A 22,396-nucleotide genomic window follows, 5' to 3' on the forward strand; every position below is an offset into this window, starting at 1 on the left:
ATAAGTACACAAAGTACACAAGTGTGTTTATTACATTTTTGCAAGCACTTTGTTCTACATTTCAAAAACGCCACCATCAAGCTGTTGGCACATTTATGTACAAAACAGATTAATTGTAATGCCTGCTACAAAGCATTCTTTGTGAAAATACAAACTCTAATACCAGAGAAGAGCCAAAAGCATTAACATCATTACATGAGTTTAAAAGACATAGTTTTAAAAATCAGCACAAACGTTTTAAGACACAAAACTGAAACACTACAATATAGAATCCAAAAGAGGTTCCTAATACTTTTTGCAGAACTGTAATACTGGTACTGCACATTATGAGAAAACTGTTGACCCTGTAGGACAGCCTAAGTGTAAAAAAAAAAAAAAAAAAAAAAAAAGAAAAATTTTTTTTTTTTTTTTAAAAAAGAAAACAAAACAAAAATTAAACCAAAACTCCAAATCAAAACCACAACCAAAAATCCCCAAAACAAGCAAAAGAAAAATAATCAATCAACTAATACTACCTAATGCATTATCATGCCACACAAATAACTATAGTAATACCCTCTACTTACTACAAGAATTGTTAAAAATTACTGATGATGCATGACTAGTAATAGTACAAAGAAGAGTTTTACTCAAGAAGTTTTATTAGAAATGCACTTACACTGAGAGAGAATTCACAATGGTCCAATAAGTGCACAAACTACCTAAGTTTTTAACACTGACAAAAATGTCTTGTCAGGCTACATCACTTTAAAAGACACTTTACAGCATTCTTGTAGCATTAGAAATAGGCAAAAAAAAAATTAATTAATTAAAAAAAATCCATCAAATTTGGTCTGATAAAACTGACTTAGTTTAAGTAGGGCTTTTTGTTTGGTTGGTTGCTTGCTTGCTTTTGTTTTTGATACAGGAAATTCTTTCAAATTAAGATGACTTATCTTTCTGATAAAATTTTCCTATCAAAATAAATGTTCAAATATATTACTACACTTTAAAATAATAAGCTCTGTAGTGGTCTTTCACCCAACTTTAACGTAATACAGGTAAACCAATATGAGTAGGAAAGCTAGAAGCCAAGCTACAACATTTATGGAAGTCTCCTTTAATATATCTTGTACAGTTCAGACAGGTGCAATCCATTTAAATTTTTAAAGCAGGTAAAAAGACTTCTGATTCCTACGATCACTGTATTTTTGATATATTACTTTCATAAATGTAGCTAAGCAGTAATTTCTCACATCATCACATGAACAACTCCAATTTAGCATAACCATCATTGAATTAAAGAGAGATCATTCTGTAAAAAACTATGGATAACTATATCACTTAAGTAACAATTGTCTATATACCATAACTCTTTAACAGGTAACCGTGGTATTGAACTCCTTCAAAAGGCAAGTGTCCATGCATTGTTAGCACCACGGTCGGCATGCTCACAATACAAACAGGAATTATCACCCATGGAACTTGGAACAAGAGAATATTCTTTAAAAACATCAATAATAATACAATGTTAACAAAGATAAGAAGCACTTTTTTCTTTTTTTTTTCTTTTTTCTTTTTTCTTTTTTTTTTTTCCCACTTTTTTTTTTTTTTACCCACTATTACAAATTTAGAAATTGCACCTTTGATCGTTTAAAATGTTCTCAGGACCTTCGTTCAAGTTGACGAGAGTCCGTCTGGCAAGATTTCCAAATATAAAGGAAAGTCATCAGTGTTTTCTTTATATATTGTACATCATGTACAATGGTCCCTTTGAAGTATACCTGTAGTTAAAGTAGTTATTGAACTCAAAACTAAAAAGTATAAAAAGCTACCTTTTTTTCAAAAACATATAAGAAACAATGCAAAAGGTGTTATGCATAACACATACAAAGTGATTAAAAAAAGCAAACACATTTGTATTTGACAATAGTTTAGTATCTTTCATCTAGCGGAACTAATTAGCTGAATAGGATTCAGGAGAGGCTATATAGGAGCTCTGTGGTGGAGAACGATCACAAAAAGTAAAAACTAATTTAGAAACCAAGTGCTAGACAACCAAGAATTGCACATGGGTGATATGTAAGTCACCCAAACTATCTTTTGTGAGAAGCACTTTCAATTGTTTTTGAAATGGTTGGATGGCCTTGAGTTAAATGACAAAGCATTCACGTGTTAGAAAGTAAAACAAGGTTTCTTTTATGTGTAAGCGTTGAGCCGCTCTTTAGAGCGAGTGGAATGAATGTCATGAAGCTCTTGCTCCTCCTTTGACTTAATATCCTCATATTTTTGCATTCTGCAGGCATCTTTCACATAGGCCCAGTTGGCAGACAAGACCATGAGATAATGGACCTGTAAGAGAAGTAACATGCAGTTAAGCATCAACAGACCTAATCAAATTCATGTTCAAACTTCAGAAATTACAGGGCTGAGTTTGTTGTCAATTGTGTTACTCTTGAACACTTACTGGTCATCATTTAATATACAGGAAAAAGAAATCAAAGTAAATCAATCCAAAAGCTGGCACCATGAGTAGCATCCAGGTCTGGGATTACTAGATCAAATGAGAGATGATGATACCCAATTTCCACAATCTCCATTCAGATTAATTGAATGCCTTACCTTTTTTTTTATTTTATTTGTTTATTTATTTCTTCCCCCACTATAAAATTCTTGACAAAATTCGAAGAATGTGACTGGAAGTTCTAATCATTTTGTCATCTCAAACAATTAGACCATTGCTATTCTTTGGACAGTATGATTTCAGTTGAAAAATGTAATTTGAACCTCTCAAAAATTATACCTGAGCAGGTAGACAGATGAGAATCCTACAGGCAGAGAGTATCTGAGTGTTCTTACAACTTCCTTTTTAAATCCACCAGCCAGAAAACCTCACTGCTGAAGATCATGTGATGAAAATGGGACCATGTAGGCCCTGATTTCTTGACACAAAGTATTTGGTTAACATTGCACAATGATGCTAGAGCCTTGCATTTTCAGGTGGCATTTTACTTGGCTTTTAAAAAGTACAAAAAGCCAGACGAACTACTCTTAAGATACATTGTGCACAGTTGGGCATTCATTTAACTCCAATTTTTCTCTCTTCTCTCTCTAAAAAAGTTACAGAACCAAAGTTCTGGCATAGCTGTTGAAATCTCTTGCATGTCCACTCACTGTAAGTAGGTTGACTTTCCTGGAATAACTACTAATAACTACTACATCTAAAAAGAAAAAAAAATCTCAAATAAATGTTTATGCTACATAATTACATATTGGTTAAAGAATCCACCACCTCTGTTTTTTTGTTTTGTTTTGTTTTTGTTTTTGTTTTTGTTTTTGTTTTTTTAATTTCACACCAAGTTCCCAGATAACGTTGACACAGGGAGGAGGTCATCTTTAAGTGGCTGTCTAATTGCATTTCACACTTCCCTGACCCGAATAGCCTGAAGCCAATGGGGCCCTGTCAAGGCTTATTCAAATTGAAATAGGGCAGCTTCCTCAGTTTGCCTCGGGACGTTTCAATTACAGGCATATGCAAGATAGTACAGGGTCCTTCCGTCGTCTATGAAACATTCTTGCTTAATTTTCTTCCGAAGAAGAAAGTACATTTTGACCTTTCAGATCTGTAGAATTTGGAACGGATTTTTTTTGTTTGTTTTGTTTTTTTTTTTCTTTCCCTCTGGGACATTCCACGATCTCAGCAGGGTAGAAGTCTGAAGAACTTGCTTTTCTCCTCTTACCTGCATCTAACATCCTTCAAAAGAACACAATTCTATTTGGCTACAGGAACGAGCCTGCTTACGTATTTCCCTGACTCTTGTTTGACGTTTTCCTTCTCTATAAGTTTTCCCTGCCATGTAATCCTGAGAGTATATGAGTTTTTCTATGCTCCAACACTAATTTACATACTTTTTGATTCCCAGAGTGCATTTCCTTTTGGAGACTAAACAGGCAGCTAATTAATTGAAAATAATAATAATAATAATAATAATAATAATAATAATAATAATAATAAAATCCATGTACAAACAAAATAATAAAAAAAAACATCTATGTACAAACCTGAGACCAAAAGAGAGATTAAAGTAATAGCTATGGAAAAAACATGACTTGTGACCACATGGTTTTGCAAATTCTAACAATTTTTTGCTTGTTTTTGCAATAAATGCTTACATTTCTCTACTACATATATGTTTTTAATCCAGATTAATGAAAAATAACTTACTCACAGATGGTCCTGACATGTACAAGCAAACTACTTTCTCTGGAAAATTTCACAACACTTATATCAACTAATTTGGGTCTTGCAAGTGTATCTCCAGAAGTGATGAAGTGAAACATATCAATGGAATGATCAAAATGTCATTTAAAAGAGGTGATTTTAACCATTTCAGTTGTTCAATTGAAAACAACTTCATGGATAAAATAGCGTTATTGCTGAATGGTAAAAATACAAAATGCTTACTACTTCAGTCAGATGAACTACTCTGTTTTAAAGTAAATGTCTAATAAATGTTTTCAACTTGCAATGAATTCATAAGCTTTCTCCTTTGTAAAAGACTAATATTTTGATCTCATTTTTCTGTTAAGAAGAACTAAATTTCACAAATGTAGAGTTTTGCTACTACTATGGATTCGTACAAAGACACTAGAGTAACTTCAACTTAGCATTGTTCTGATTCTTTTTGCACACATGAAGAAGGATGTTGATTCTCCAGTGACTTAAATTACCCCTATGCAACATTTTTGATACCCTAGCCCACTGTCAACACCTTCTGATTTGGAGCACAGGATCTTTCTTCGTACTGATGAGGCATTTCGACAGAAAGTACAGACAGTACAAAACCTCCTTTTTGTGGTTTAGCATCTAAGCATCAAACAGCTGGTCAGTCGCACCCCAGAGATGGTTGGGGAGAGAAATGAAGGAAAAAAAAGAAAAAAAGAAACTCATGTGCTCAGATAAAGGCAGTTTAAAAAGAGAAAAGAAAAAAAAAAAAAGGCAAAAAAAAAAAAAAAAAAAGCTAAAAAAAGAAGAAAAGCTCAGTCCTCCTGCCCAGCTCCTCCAATGTTATTGTTTTACATGACACCATATGGGGTCAGCTGGTTCTGCCCCCTCCCAGTTCCTTGCATATCTCCAGTTCCCCACGGGCAGGCCAGTATGAGAAGCTGAAATGTCCTTGCCTCAGTACAACCACTGCTCTGCAACAATAGAATCACAAAAGTGATTCTAAGAGAGCAAACAAACAAACAAAAAAACAAAGTATGGCTGTAGAATTCAGTGACAAAATACTAACTGCAATTGTGAAGCACACACCATCACTAAAAATTCTCAGAGGTAAAAATTCTCATCAGTATCAAGTAATAGTCATTTTTCATTCTCTATACCAATTTTTATCAGGGTTTCAGTAGAGTACATCAGTACAGGGAATACAGTACAGAATCCCCACTCTAAAAATATCTTGATATTTGGACAGACACTGCAGGCAAAAGGCAGAAAAGCAGGGCACTGTCTCACACACTTTTTATTCCTTGGAACATTCTCACTGGCAAAAATCGCAAGTAATCTTTATTATAAAAGTAAAAATAAGTACAAAAGTATAAAAATATGTCCTAAAAGAGAAACTAAAATATTCACATATATGCACAGAGCAGACAAATAGATGTAGTTCATAAGATAGCAGCATCGTAAGCCTGTGAATATCCAGAAAGGCATTGATCATAAATGGATTTGGGTCACAAGAAAGACACACAGATTCTTACACTTGTCTGAATATAGCAATAAAATGATAAAAATTCCTATTAGGTACCCAAAGGTGTATCTTATTCAAAGTAATCATGACACTCTACTTAGAAGGTAATCCAGCAATAAAATTTAAATTTACGTATAGGTAGTAGTATTGAATTACAGAATTATATTATACCAATAGGCACACAAACTGAATAAGTAACAATCAGAACGTATTAGTGATTTAAGTGACAAAAATAGAATAGAATAAAATAGAATAAAATAAAATAAAATGGTGTGCAGCTTACCATAGCAATGACTGCTGCTCCTGCTCCAGCGAGTGCCACAATGAACAAGTGGAATGTCATGTTTAGCTGCAAAAAGGGACAAAGAAAGGGATCTTTATGCATTTAATGCTAAATGGAAACAGAACAAAAAGCCTAAATAATGCAGAACAAAAGACTGCAAACCTGGTACCACTGTTCTACAAAACTGGTGATTACTAATACTTCTTACCAAAAGATTGAAATTACAACGTGACTTTGTTACAATACTCATATTAAGGACAAAATAAATAAATAAATAAAAACAAATATTTAAAAATTAACAGGACTCAAAAAATAGTTTACATTTGCAGTGATACAATATGATAGTCATTATGATACTACCTAACTAGCTTTTCAAAACTTTAGTTTCTCTAGTGGCAGAGAGAGCCTAAGAATTTGTTTCCCTCTGCCAGCTGTAGCTTTTCATATACTCATTTGCAGATTTTCCTCCAAATTTTGCCAATAAAATTTGTTTACAGTGATATAATATAAACAAACTTAAATAATCCAAATTATCTTCCCCACTCTATCCCAAACTAAATGACTGCATCTGTTTTTCAGATCAGTGATCTGGTTTACACTCACCATACTGACTGTACAGCAAAGGTTGCATTTTCTTAAATGCTTTTTTATATAAAGAAGGGTGATTGTGTAACTGCATTCTAGAAGATTTATGCAGAGTAAGACCATGTGATACACTTAATGAAGCACCCTCTGACTTCAGATTGATCAAGATTTTATTCTCTTATAGTTTTAGATATACATTTTGTTTGCCCCGTTTTCTGCCTTTATCATTTAAAAACAGAACCAAAGATCTTAGTTGTACTGAAGTTGTGGTCTTTGCCTGAGAAAAAAATAAAAAGAGGTGCATTTATCCTAACCCGCTGCAAAATTTGGTCTAATCCATTTGAAAACATTATTCTGTCACAACAGCAACTGAGATCTTCAAACAGTAATTATATATATAGTCTTCTTCATTGTGCAGCAAGGTGCATTAGCGTTCAAAAACACGTGCACCTTGTTTATTTCTTAACAAAAACAAAATACAAGTATGCTTAAAAAAATAATGGCCAGAGAAGATGCAGTGGCTAAATGCAGTATTGGTAAAAAAGCAGGAAAAGTACTTGATTATTGTATTTTCCACTTTCCACACCATTTTATCATTCTAGCTAAAATCAGAACATAAAGAGTAAGAAGAAAAAACACACACACCAGTTACTCATGGATTTGACAAAATATCATCACATTTACTCACCTCATTCGAGTCGCACATCTTGATGAAACTTTCTGATGTGGTACAAACCTTCTTTTCCTCTCCAATTGTTACAATACCTAGAGCAGAAAAAATATTCACACTATTTAGTTCTCCTAGTCCATAGCAGTCTACTTCATGTGTGCCAGGAAAGCTAAGAAATACCAATTTTTGCCTCCTACATAGAAATCTAGTTAATAACAAAATCATTTTTTCCTAATTTCAGTCCTCAAAAAACCAAACACATCATCTTAGTAAAAATTCTACTAGGAAGCACGTGGGCAATGATTTTTGTGCCATTAAAAAAAAAAGTCTTTATTCTACATCTTAATCAGCACAATAATTGAAACATTAGGAAATAATTTGCAACCAGTGTGTACACATATCATGCTGGATATTCATAAATATTCTCTACCCTCATGTTGAGAACTGTGCTGTATATTGTATTCAGATGTGTTGACCTGGTGGTACAAAGCTTCTTCCGAAACTTATAACCAAGTATTACTCAAACACATATTTGATTGTAATAATAGTTTCTATCAGCAAGAATAACCAGAATTTATGCTGCTTGCTTCAGCTAATGTTGAAGTCTAAACTAAATCAAAGACAGCTTGAAGAAAATCCCTATAAATCATTTATCATGAAAACCAGTAATGTTCTTTCTTATTAGAAACAAATAGTTTTAAAACAGAATTTATAGGAAACAGATATATTCACAGAATATACATTTTACATGCTAGTGCTGTATGCAGATTTTAAATAAAAATAAGAATAAAAAATAAGTATGAACAAAATAAATATGAGCAAAAGAAAAGCTAAGATAAAGAAGAATGAATACTTTGGTGAGATCTGTACAGATAACTGTCTTTTCAACTCGCCTATCATGCTGGGGGGGGGAATTTTTTTTTTTTTTAAATAGATCACCCCTGAAAACAATAAGGTGAAGTATTTTGTTTCAGGTTAAGTTAAATATTCAATATATTCACTCCTATGCAGTGCAGCATTTTTTCTATCTTAAGACATCAATTAAAAACGCACCACATGTTTATATTTGGCTAAAGAGACAAAGGAATGAGACTCACAGAAGTGTCCAAGAGGAATAAGATTACCCAAGGCTCTGCGGGCTGAGAAACCACAGAGTGCAGAGTATCTAGTCTCAAATCAGTCTTATGAAAGAAAGGAATCAATATCAAATCCAAGAATTCTCAGACTTCTATAAAATTCCAAACCACTTTATGTCTAAATTCTCCACCCTTCAAAAAACAAAAATATTTCCACATTTTTTAAAACTCCACAGCTCATCCTGTAGCCCCAGATTCTTTCTCCAGAAGCCTCTTAGAAAGTTCCTATTTGTATTGCTCTTCACCTTCACCAGGCCTAATAATGCAGCAAATCTCTGATAAACTGCCTTGACTTGTAGGTAATAGCATAGAGACAGGTTTGGTTTTCTTTTTTGAAACATTGGTTGGAAACATTCAGATACTTGGAAACAAAGCAACATGATATTTTCTATTGTGAAACCTTGCTGTATTTAGTATTCCTCACTCACATACCATACTGACGAAGATCCAAGCAGAGATTAGTTCCATCCACTAAGGTGGCATTTCGGCAAATGGTCCACAGATTGAAGTACATGTAAACAGGCAGAGAAGTGAAGGCTGTAACTCCAAGCCAAGCCAACATAAAGATGTATGTCAGCATAATAAACTGTAGTAAAAGAGGGAAAAACAAGTAAGTCAGAATTTAACTGATACTCAAACGCAAGAAAAAGAGAATGAGAAGAGAGAGGGAGAGAGAGAAAGAGGATTTCTGATTGTTTTTGTCTCTTTCTTTGTTAGTATTATGGTTTTGGTCTCATTAGAAAAACAGAGCAGTTACACTTTCAGAAATGCAAGCTTACTCCACACATTTCTGTCACTCTTGGGTCTGTGATCGTTGCAAAGCATCCCACCTGAAGTACTGACAGAGCTGCACACTTTTAGAAGAATATCTCTACCTATCTCTAATCTTTAGTTAAAACAAGAGGCAACAGTAACTGGTTTTACTACTATTGTTCACAGTAATACATATATAGTGTAATACTATATTATGCTGTACTTGCTTTTGCTATTAAAATCCAGGTCTTAAAAAAAAACCTAATCCGTAGCTACTGCAAAATTTCACTGGTATTGAATGAGACCATCTATCTGTCATTTTGTTATTACATTTAAAGAAACCTGAGATCAAAAGAAATACAAGGGAATTCATCACTGTGGACAAACTAGGGTGCTTACCTCTGTTAGCAAGGAATTAAACTACATGTTTTGTAACACATTTCCCAAAGGGTCAACACATTTCCTTTTTTAGCCCTGAGCCTCGAGAGTGTGGCATTTGTTACTTGTATAGCAATACACCTGTAGGAAGCATTGAACTCTATTTGCCTCCAGGGCTGGTAGTTATACTGGCACAAAGCATAAATATAAAATAAATAAATAAATAAGCATTCCACCTCAGACAACAAGAAGACATTCATCAGTAAACTTTTCATTTTATGCCGTGGAAAGGATATGAAGATGCTACCCTGCTAAATGTGGAAGAAAGTCAACCTCTAAATGTTGAATCCAAACAGTCTCAAGATTTGATGGTTTCAGAAAGGTTGATGGATCTAAACACACTGCTGAAACAAAAAAATATTCAGCACACTGACATTTTTTGAGCTGCTTACCACAGCAAAAAAAAAAAAAAAAAAAAAAAAAAAAAAACAACCAAAAACAAAACAAAAAAAACCAAAAAAGTCCAACAACATGGAATCTGAGAATAAAAAATAAGACCTATTTTTGAAAGCAGAATAAGCTAGTCCACAGAGTGCTTAAAATTAAACATTAGAGAGTAAATAAAGTGAAAATTTAATTTTCTAGTTATTCTAATGAAAGATCTCATATATGAGGTCATAAAGGAAAAAGCCTAATAAAAATACAATTTTTAGTTCTTGAAATCAAATAATATCAGATATAAAGGGTTGTAAACGGTACTGAAAATTGCTCCAGGCATAGCTTGTCCACATGTACCTGTTCAGGAAAAATAAGCCCAAGCAGAAACTAGCTTTGAATTTCAGGTGAGATAGTTTTATTACTTTGCTGGTATAGGATGGACATTCTCAAGCCATATTAAAGAGACTGTAATTTGATTTACCTTAACTTACTTCCAAATAATATTTAATAAAAGCCATTTTGCTTCTGAGCAAGTGTATTTACATAAGATTTAATGTAGCTTAATTAATCCAGTTTAAAATTTAAGTCAGATTGATTTTCCCGATTGTCCCTTGGTAGATGAGTCTTTCAGCAGTATTTTGAAAAGCTGGAGAATTTATAGCTCTAAAAATAATTATCAGAAGGATTCAAGAAACAATAAGGTAAAGTGGAACAATGAAGAGAAACATTTTTTCTTTGTTCCATCTTACAGTCTTAAAGCTGATGAGGCAACATCTGTTTGAACCTTGGGCATTTATTTACAAATAACTACTCAGAAAATTACTTGGAAATGTAGACTCACTTAAGGACTATGAATTCCCAATTAACATGCTATGTCTGATCCTCATTTATTATCATGCTAAAGAGTTACATGCAGAAACAACCAATAGGAAAGAATGTTCTCTGTGTGTTCTCAGAACAGCCTTAAAAGTCTCCCTTTACTATTTTATATTCTATAGATCACTGTTTTTTTGAAGCATGTTAAAGGAAGGACAGCTTCCTTAGTATATATCCTATGAGTGTGCCAAACACAGCTATATCTGCAGCCATACTTTTTGAGCCTCCTTCCATACCTTATGAACTAATCAGCATTTTAAACATTTAGCATAGTGCTCAGTGTAGTACTGCATAATAATATGACAGAGAGGACAGGGAGGAAAAAGATCAGCCTTAGTATGAGCATTACAATCTTTGTTTAGTATTTGTGAATTTTTTGATCTGTAGGAGGAGTGGATCTCTCTGTAGCATAGAACAGGAAGCCTGCTTAAAAATCTGTGCTGAGATAACACAAAGCATCGGCATAGCAAAGAGGAAAAAGCAGAGCTCGTTAGCCTCTAATGAAAAAAAAAAAAACCCACAAAAAACAGCCTGCCTCTGCCTGGGGCACAGAATAAGAGCAGCAGAATTCTGTTAGATGAAGGCTGGGAGTCATAGGAGCTATTAACTCAGAGAGAAACGTCCGCTTGTTTGTGGAAGGGATTCTCTTTTGAAGACATGATTACTTGTTTTAGTGGCGCAGAAAAAGGGAATCAAATGCTGATTTAATTTTAAGAAATAATTTAGGAAAAAGAAGAATTTCTTTTTTTTTTCCTGCCAGCTTTGACTGAGGAGCCAGTGGTCAATTATGTGCTCAAATTTTTGTCATAATACACTAAGCACAAGGAAAAGATAGATAAATTTCCTTCATCTCACAGAATAACTGAAATGCAAAAAAATCATGTTAAATCATGGTAATTAACAGTTATCCCTGGAAGATGCCATCACTGACATCTGTGAGGCAAGCTTTGTAATCTGGACATTACAACAATTTCCACCCTAGGGGCAGTAAAAACCAAAAAAGTTAACCTTGCTCAACAAATTATTAGTTTCTGGCAAAAGGAAATGTTACAAATTCCTTTTATTATGGGGTGAAAATGCAAACATATTTGTTTGAAAACCATAGATGAAGGACTAAAGTATTTTTAAAAATAACTTCCTATGCTATGACAATCTACCCTCTGCTGCAGACGGCTTGTAAGAAATGCTTAAGGAGCCTGTTCACTGCAGGAATTAAATTCAGAACTTAGTCTCCAGAGATTCAAAGGGATCATTCTGCTTTGAAGTAGCATTCTGCTATATGACAAGCCAAAGATTTATGAAATAGCAGTACAACATCTTAAAGAGGTACCACAGTTTGTTCTTTACTACTCTGTGCATTGTATTTATAGTGATGATGTGGTTCTCTGGTCATCTCAATTGTCTCTGTAAGAAGGCAAACATACAAAACAAAGTGGAAGTGATGGAGAAATTCATTTAACTAGATCATAGTTTCGAAACAGATATTTAATCTATGTAGCAGTTAAGTTCTTGCACCAAGTTCTTGCTCTGTGACTGGTAATACCTTCGGGCCAGATTTTACAAGCTTTTCATTGGCAACAAGGGCTGTCTTGAATCATGATGCATCAAAGTAATCAAGCCACCAACCCTTTTGGAAGGCTTTTATGATAAAATCTGTTTCGCAGATCAGCATCAGGAAGCAGAAATTTCACTGTACATTCTAAAATAACACCTATATGGCAGAACAGCTTTTATGGCAGTCACAGCTGGGTAAAATCCTGTTTCCATTGAAAACATTACCAAACTCTATCTGTTTTAATAAGATCAAGATTTCAATTACTGCTTTCTTTTTAAAACATATGGATACTGGTCCCATGAAAAGCACTTTGATTGACTCTCTAATAATGTTCTTATTTTAGTTTTGTTATAAATATTTTAATACTCTTAAAACAACATTTTATGACTACTTCAGTCACCGTGGAGACAGACTGCAAAGTCATGTTTAAAAGTTCTGTTACTACAAAGAGACGAATTGAAATGGAAATAGTGAACTCCAACTGTTACTCTAGTCATTTTATTGCATGAAGAAATTTCTGCTACCTATTACATATATACAAATATAGCAGTAAAATCAGAAGTGCCTGAAAATATACTTAACTCTTAAAAAGCTCATGGTGCCATGTAATCTCATCTGTTTGAAAGCACTCATATTCTTGTTTTATATGAACTCCCTGACATAAAGCTTTACCACAGAGTTAGGAAAAGAAGTACACTTCGCACTGTTTATACCTAATTTACACTTATTATCTACTGTGACACATACTTAATATTTTTTATTTTCAGCTTGGCAATCTAAGGCATTCCTTCCAAACTTCTTCCCAGACCCAGAAATTATCATCGCAGTTTTTGGTGGCAACTCAGAAGGATGAACAGGAAGATTTCAACTTCTTCCTAAAATGTTCTGTCTCTACAACACCACATTTGAATTTGACTACCTATAGATCTTATTTCAATGCTAATATAACCTCACCGTACAGATATCTTTAAACTCACAGATATATCAATGCTTAAGTGGTTGCAAATCATCCTTTGTCATCCTAGCCATCCTCATTTTCTCTTTTTACACCCAGTTTGAAATATAAATATAATAAAAGAAGGACATTTAAGTAGATCACAACCTAAGGGACTCCTCTTACATTCTTTGATCTGTTCTAACTAGCATCTCCTACGTTCATGCCTCATGCCCCACTCCTGGACAGAAGTACATGATGAAACATACATTTTTCAACCTCTCTTGTTTTACAAACAACACTGCTGGAAGAAAGAGCCTGATGTTCATACATTACTACTAAATTTGCTACAAATCAAAGGAAATACACACTTGTAAAGACTTTTCTGCTTGGTCTAGAATATTGCACTCACTACTCCTAGCACTAACTTGTTGGTCTTTATTATTGCCTCTACAAAACATGTTCATCCTCTCTCTCTCTGACATGTTATATGCCTAGGCACAGCTCCAAGACTCTTGCTGAAACATGGATACATTTCATGCTATGTTATTACTGTTCTGTGGTTAATTCTTCTTGGCTGGCATTCAAATCAGCTGCTTCAAGAGAAAAAGAAAGCCAATAATATTACAATATTGGTCCAAATTTCTCTTAATAGCAGGACAGACTCTGACAGTCAAAATAACTTCTCAAGTTTGCCTAATTGCGATTCATTTACACACTAAATACTAGCCAAGGAGACATTCTCTAGATTCTTAAAAACTGTTAATGATGAAATCCTTGAAATTTAAACTTTTGAAGCATTCTTTTTAAGGAACTGATTTTTTTTTTTTTTCTAATTTTTTTTTTTCTAACATTTAACTTTTACGGATAGTTTAAATGGATGAAAAACTCATCTTGTTAAAATTAAAAGCAATGATTATCATTACTGTTCTCTTTTCATTTAAATGTATATTTTTCTAAAATTCCTTTAGATGTGCCTTTCAAGGCTGATATTCTATATGTGATATCTGACAAACTGAAATATAATTAGCAGCCTATAAAACAACTGTTTAACTTTCTGATTTACTGTGAAATTAATTTATTGGCAGCGGTAGGGGAGAAGATTTTCACAGCTGCATTACAAATACATTATAAAGATTAATTAATCAATATTTTGAAATTAAATAGAAAAAATTTTAAAAAAGAAAAATTGATATTTTGAAATCCACTAGCTATGAGCCACTCAGTTTGAAGAATACATCTTTATAATGACAGATGAATAGGTTTTCCCTGAAGATTTTAAAGTTTATCTGATACTTTCTTGTAAACCAACCATACCCCACATTTTATTTCTGAATTTTCTTTATGATGTTGGTGGTTTTGTAGCACTAGGCTGCATAACACCTTTGACGTTCAGTATTCCACATGTTTTTTAAGCAAGACAAAAGTCTTTAAATCTTATCTGGTATTTAACACCAACAGAATTTTTCATCTAATTTTAAAATCTTCCAGATAGGATTTTTAAAAATTTATTTATTTTTTTTAACACGCTGGTGTTTTCAAAATGTCTCTTTCTCATTGACCATTTGAAATTTGGAAGTTCTTTGCCTCAAAATGCGTATACTTACTCTCAAACCTTTCCTTCTCCCTTTCTATCTCTTTTCAGTGATGTTTACGAAACACATAAACTTGAGTCTGAATCAAGAGATATGGATTTTCAGTGAAAGTCAGTGATTTGGCTATTAATCTTATGGTAGATTCTAAACATGTGACCATCCAGACTTCTGAGAAGTATTACCTTTCTGAAACTGCAGAAACTATGGTCAACTGGCCAAACTGCTAAGATTTCTTTGCTAGCTTCTAGGTCATTTGGAACAACAACTAATTATTCTAAGAACTATGCAATCTGAACGGTCAGAGCACCATATGAAGCTCATCTTGATCACTTTTCTTGTCAGTAGACAAACTGTTTAAGGAATTCACCATTTAGCATATATCAGGATAGGAATTTTGTTAAATGCTTTCTGTATGGAACATTGGATTAAGGCAGTTTAGACTCATGAATACATCTTTCTCTCTGTTCCTTGTTTCACACAAAGAATCAAATGTCATTATGATGCAGCTTTGCTGTCTCTGAAATAACTGCTTCAGTAAGGACAAGATGAAATGACAAGTTCACACCCCTCATGTATTTTTTCAAGGCATTTGTGAAGCTTTCATGATTTTCCTTGCAAAATAATAATAATAATAATAATAATAATAATAAATTGGTAAATGCTTTGGACATTTCAAGTTTTACTTTAAGAACTTGAGAATCATGAGTAAGATAGAACATAGGTATTCAGGTAACTAATACAATTTTCAAAGGCAGAAAAATCCCTTTCACTCATTCAAATACAAGGTTCCTTAGCTCTAAACATACAGAAGATAATGTTAGTGACTTAAACTATTCGCAGCCAAAGTGCTAAGATCACACAATGACTTTTGATTGGAACAACCAATATAAAAAAGATGAAAAAGTAGCATTACTGTGGAGCATGTTACATCTGCGTAGGAATTACAATATATTCTGTGTTTCCTAATTTCTAGTGTGTAGATAACCTGTGTACACGTTTACTATTAAGTGTCAGGATTTTCAAAGTATTCATTTTAATAGCTACTAGTTTGACAGGGAGATGTGACAAGCCTATACTTGTTCCTAATCTGTATTCCAATTTAATAAATGTCCAGACCTCTCACCTGACATCCAGAAGAGTCAAATAACAAAATATGTAGTTATTTAATTGGTTTGGAACAGGCCTGCCCACCAACCTTAAAATAATCCCAGCCCCAAAAAGTCAGCAATTTCACTATGAGAAACCTCTGATTAAGTCCCTGTAAATAAATCAGATTTCTCTTTATCTTTTCCAGGGTAATAAGTGAATTGGCTCTTCAAACCAGAGATAATGTAGGAATAAATAATGGACTGCTTCTTGTTCAAAAATGAAACAAAACAAAATGTGATGAGAGAAGTCAGCTTGTCCCAAACTGGAATGGGTAAGATTTCTAAGTGCCTGTGAAAATAGTAAGAAAAGTATTTATTGCCTAGTGCAGCTGAAGGCATTATAATCTTTTGGCCTTTTTGGTCAAAGAGCTTATTTTGCTGAGAGAATAAGCTTTCCCACTCAGATGGTAGAATTAATTTCTTCCTAGTTATTTTACAATTAACTGACACGGAGAGCATTTCAAACAGCCTATTATACTTTGCTAGGATTTTTAATCACTGAAATATCAGAAAATATTAAAGAAAAAAGTAATAAAAACATCACAATGCATTACAAACACACAAATTGTATTAAAACTACAAAATCTTATCCACTTACCCAGGCACTGACACATCTGCCACAAGTGGTGATTTTGAAATCTCCATAGAGATCTTTGATGGCACCAGTTGTAAAGAATCCCTCCACCATCAGCAAAATGCCATATACAAAGAATGCAGCTGCTACACCATATATCACATACTTGAAGATGTCAATCCTGTAGAGGAAGAGCAAAAGTTACTTATCCTCATAACTATTTAAAGCTGACTCTGAAATTTCATGGTGAGATAATTAGATTCAGCATCAAAGTTTCAACTCTGGAGTCAGCTTAAGTGTTGATACACTATACCAGCTGAAGCTGAGTGCAAGAGTGAACTTCTGAATAAAACAACATCAATATAAAAATATTTGGCTCATTTAATTGAAAGAAAGACTAAACATTGAATCGTGCAGGTAAGAGAGCTCAATTTGTCAGAAAAATTTGAAAATTACATCTAATTCATTTCATTTTTCATCTAGATAAAGTGGCAAAGAAAAAACACAGAAAAAGGTTACATATCCCCTGAGAAACACATTGCACCTAACACTGAGGTTTCACTTCATTAGTGATGATGTATTTTGTTATAATCTTCAATAAATCTACATATGCAAGTCGTTCTCAAGTTGCAATATCAGTCACTGTTATCATCTCCTCACTATTATTTTTCTGCTTATTCCTCAATGATCAAAGTCTGACACAAAATAGCAAGATCTTCAGATCACTAACTTCAAACCAGAAAGATATGCTTCTCAAACAAAAGCAACAAAGACAGATCATCCAGAGATTTTCTATAGTGGAGTTTAAAGACATCATTTTATAAACCCAAAAGTCAAGAAATCAAACGATAGTTTGCAGTGTAACATGCAGACCCCATAAGACTGAAGTGATTAAAAAGATTTAATGGGCTGTGCTGTGGTTGGCCTGCCCAGCACTCTCTGCAAACAAATAGTGCTGGCAAGGAGATACTGTCTCCTAAACGTTCTGATGAGAAAGGTTTCTGAAGAGATGCTCAGAAGGATTTCTCTGCCCTAAGTTTCTTTCCAAGCATAGACTTCTCATGATCATTACCTTGAATTATCAAGTGTCACTGTCTTATACTTGGACCTCTCTGAAAAACTAGCCACAGTGAGCTTTCAATTTATTGATGTAATTTGGCAGGTTATGTGACGTTTTAGAAGGTTATGTATAGGTTTCAGGTGTTAGTAAGTTCCAGTCAGTTATTAAGTCCAGGTCAAGATAAAACAGCTCATTAGGGAGTAGGATGAAAAATAAATCAGGGTGCCACGAGGAGCTACAAGATGAATTTTGACACGCACTGAACAGCTATCCACACTGAAAATCTCTCAAGACACCAATATTGATACCTCTATTATTATGAAAAGAAACATTTAACAACATTTCTTTGGGTTCACACTTTTAATTGTCACCCAAAAATGAACTCTCAATTCACAGTTGACAATAACAAAGCTCAACAGCCCATTAACTTATCTTTGAATTTGAATGGTTTTTAAGAAACTCAAAGTCAGATTCAAGTCTACAGCTGATGTTTAAGATGTACCAGTGCGTCAACAGCAGTGCCGATTTTATTTTAAGCTTGCATTATTCTCATAAAAATTCAGCTAAACTTATGACCTAGCTGAGAGGGTGAGGGATGGAATGTGTACTAAATTAATGCAATAAGCTTGTTGCAGCATTTTTGCAGGGCAATGACAGAAGTGTCCTGGGAATGAAAATGAATATACTTTCTCTCTTACATCCAAAAAACAAAGTCTTCTTTGTTTCTTTTCACATCATCCTTTATTTCACAGCCAAGTGAAAAATAATGCAAGTGGAAACTTGTGTGCAAGAGATACATAAACTGTTCGCAATGGTAAAATAAATCTAGCACTGTAGACAATACTAGGTAGTGCAAAGATGACATTTATTTTAATAGATATAATTACTGATTATCCTGTAAAAATACCATCTTCCTAATTTTGTAGTAATTCACTCAGTGTAACACTGTTTTAACAGGAAAATGATCTTTTGAGCCTATCTTGCCATTAGTGATGAAAATAGATGTATTGTATGCAACAGACAACTTTGTGATCATGCCATTGGATACACTGCCCCTCCTACATTATACACCTTATAAAGGACAACCTCTGCCAGTGGCTGAAGTGTGGGAGTTATGCCAGCAGCAGCTCCTCACAGACCTCAGTGTGCTCAGTGCTGTAGAAATTAGAAGCTATCATTGCCCCGAAGGGATTAAGGCTTTTGGAAAGTCCAGAGACTATTTCAGCCCTGGCAACAGCTCTTTAAACCATCTGTGCTGAGCCTCCCACTGAGCTGCTCATATCAAGTAGGGTACCAACATATCTTTTGTTTTTCCCTCAGCCTTATGTGTAACCAAAGGAATAGCTTTCATTACTCTTTTAACAACAAAAATATAAAGAGATAAACACTAATCAAATATATAATATATATTCAAATAATATATATACTAAATAATATATATTCATATAATATATATACTAACCAAATATATATTCCTCATACACTCCCATCACACACTCAGAAAATAGAAAAATTTCTGCTACATGAAATGAAATAGCCAGACTTAATGCAAGGAGATGGATCTTGCATAATGCAGAGAGTAAGAAGTAAAAATAGTGAAACAATGATTTCACTACCTTTTAGGATATCAGAGAGAATTGTATTGCAATATATCTACTAGGTACACTATATGTAAACAAGATATATTACAATCATTGCCCTTTAATCACACATAGTTTAGAAGATATTACTGGCATATTCTACAGCATTTATAAATTTCACATAAACTTTGATCTTCCAATGAAATTATAATAGATAATAAAATATAGGCCTTGTAAAACAGAGATTGACATCCTTTAAAAATAAAATTTAATTCTTCGTGAATGAACTCAGAGAGATCAATTGCCATCTGTGTTTCAGTAAAGTCTCAAATGCTGCAGACAGAGCATCAGAGCAGCCAGGGAGGTAACAGTGAATAGCAGAAGGAGCATTGAACAGGAGCCAATGGGCAAGGGGGACAAGGGCACAGCAGAAGGACAAACAGGGCTCACACTTGTGCAGGCTGGAGTGGGTGGAAAGAGATGCCTAAGCAGCTAAGGAAGCGGAGACAAAATTAAAGAGGTAAAGTCTGTACCTCTGATGGGACTGGAAAGATACACATTAGGTGAATGCTGAGGCTACTCCAAATGAGTGGAACAGTAAGAAATCTCAAATAGTTATTCACTAAATGCAGGAGTCCTAAGGATATTACATAACGATACATTCACAGCCATGGAAGCATTTCTGCTAAAAGACAGCGCGTCAAGATTACAAATTCAAACTGATAGTGCCGTCTTCACAGATTAATGTAGGTTGCTGGATCGAATAAGCTGTTGAATTATGTAAACATAACTTAATAATGAAAAGCATCCTGAAATCAGACATCTTCTTCTTTTTTATTTTTATTTTTTAACAGAATAATCTAAAATGTACTTCACGTATTATCTGTGTCTGGAAGAGGCTGTCGTAGGGTCCAGGCTTGATTTACTCATTACACTGTGTTCTGAAATACTAACAAACACAAACATGTCATCTTTTAATTTGTAATTTAAATCAAGTTGATCTTTTACTTACTTGTCTACTGCTGGGACAATAATCATTCCATATTAAGCATACTTTCTAATTCATTAATCTGAATCTGGATTCTATCCAACCATATGAATGTTAAAATAGCTGTAGTGAAAACACTTTCTTTCACTAGCTGAAGCTGCTGATGGAAGCCATCAGTGCTAACATCTTAACAGGCTGTAGCTGAGTATAGAGTAGACAATCCCAGCAGACAAGTCAGAGGTGAGTGAAAATATTCTTATTGAGTGAGATAAAAGTTGTAGATTCCCTGCTGTGCATTTTTGTGGTGTTTTGCAAATACAAGGATAGAAAAAAATCAACAAGCAATAAGATTAATTGCTGGATGATCATGTCTATTTATAGCACAATTTGGGGAAGAGAGTTTTAATAAAACAGCTATTAATATTCTTTGAAACTCCTTCAGACAACTGGACTGGTAACTATTGTATCCTATTTTGAATGTATTTCAATATTCAAAATTAGCTCCTGTTAAATACTGTGTCTTTAAGTAACAATGCTTTGGGCTTGAAGAACTTGTTGCTTCACTGGAGTTAATCAGTATTGCTCTGTGATAACAACTGTATTTACTACACACAAACAGATAAACCAAAAAGAACTTTTACCTTTGACCTTTTATCTCTTCCAAAAAGGTTGAGTGTAGAAAGGTTACATATTGTAGGAACTCTGAGGCGTTTTAACTGCACTAGTCTAATCACAGCAACCTTTCTACACTCAATGTTGAAGATTGACATTTACCTAGGACATACAAACATATATATTTATATCAAAATTAATTAATATTCTTTTGGAACAATCAGCATATCATCTAGGGATATTTTTATTCAACTCCACTAAAATATGACTGCATTACAGACAATTATTTGCAATTAGTAGCAACAGCAACTACAATAATAGCAACAAACAATTTTTTCTGTGACACGTGATCGTCATGTTTCCCAGAAACCTTTATATCTAAATGTGTTCATTTCATGCTGAACATATCACAGAGGTTTGGGTTGGTCTGATCCACCAGGATACCAGGTATTTACATGGAAAGCAGTTTTTCAGGCTTCATATTTCTACTTCACACTTCTCTTCCTGAATTTATAACATAACTTCTCCAAATGCAGATAATGTATTTGGATACTACAGGTGTTGAATAGCACATAATTGCCATCAGCCCATACCCATATTCTCAGTGTGCAATTAAATTCAGGCAATTATACCTATACCCAAGAGTAAAAATAATAATACTATAAGTAAAAGATAAATTCAAAGATAAATACAACACCATCAAATACAAAGCTAGTTAGATTATCACAGTAAAATTTCTCATTTACAATTATAATTTCTTTATAACTGGCATAGAATAATGAACGTAATCATCTCCATTGGTTAAGATCAGCTTTGCTGTTTTGTTTTTCTCTTCATATTTTGTTTTCTCATCACAAAGAAATAATCAATGCTGAATGCCTTTATGATGATTCTTTCACCCCCTGAGAGACAGGTCCTCAGAGGTTGCTAAGAGACTGAGAAAGCTTTCTGCTCTCTCAATCTATCTCAAGATCTCAGTTTTGCAGTGTTTGTTTTGTGGTTGTTTTTGCTGTTGTTGTTGTTTGTTTGTTTTAGATAAACAAGGTGCAGAGGACTATTTGTAAGCAAGAAGTTTCGTATGGGGTCTGCAGAAGTCAAGTTCCAGGGAAGTTTTGGAAAGAGGTGCTTAGCCTGTCCTGCACACCAGCTGGGAACAATTTATTGATGCAAGTTCATGATGCTATTCACTTAAATGGTTTGAGAAAAGAGGTTTTGGTGCTACGAAGCACAGGTCGTTAAGAAGGAGGGGAGAGACAAGCAGGGACAAACTTCAGAAGGAAAAGATATAGCCAGCAGGGAAAAAGGAGGATTAACAATTGTACACAGTAGTGAGTAAAAAACTCTAGGTAACACAATACTTGAGGTAAAAAGAGACTAAAATATTCGCAATGTAGAGAAAAGAAAAATGAGACCAGAAAAAATGTCAGCATAGCTCCATAGGGGATTTTTCAGAGATTAATTTAATACAGAATCTAAACTTGCATAAATAAAAACTTATATTA

General features: G+C 33.9%; 1 protein-coding gene across 1 annotated transcript in view; it reads right to left on the minus strand.

Annotated features, from left to right (window-relative positions):
- Positions 1–456: 456 nt before the first annotated feature.
- The window catches only part of GPM6A (glycoprotein M6A), a 31,225-nt gene continuing 9,285 nt past the window's right edge, over positions 457–22,396 (minus strand). The window contains exons 3-7 of the mRNA XM_042870590.1: positions 16,679–16,835; positions 8,836–8,989; positions 7,286–7,362; positions 6,013–6,078; positions 457–2,331 (exon numbers count right to left, since the gene is read on the minus strand). Coding sequence (XP_042726524.1) covers positions 2,179–2,331; positions 6,013–6,078; positions 7,286–7,362; positions 8,836–8,989; positions 16,679–16,835 — 607 coding nt within the window. The 3' untranslated portion in view covers positions 457–2,178. The remainder of the gene's footprint in view (positions 2,332–6,012; positions 6,079–7,285; positions 7,363–8,835; positions 8,990–16,678; positions 16,836–22,396) is intronic.

This window comes from Lagopus leucura, unplaced genomic scaffold, assembly GCF_019238085.1.
Source record: "Lagopus leucura isolate 7727_CA_CO unplaced genomic scaffold, USGS_WTPT01 Super-Scaffold_100004, whole genome shotgun sequence".
NCBI classification, from domain to species: domain Eukaryota; kingdom Metazoa; phylum Chordata; class Aves; order Galliformes; family Phasianidae; genus Lagopus; species Lagopus leucura.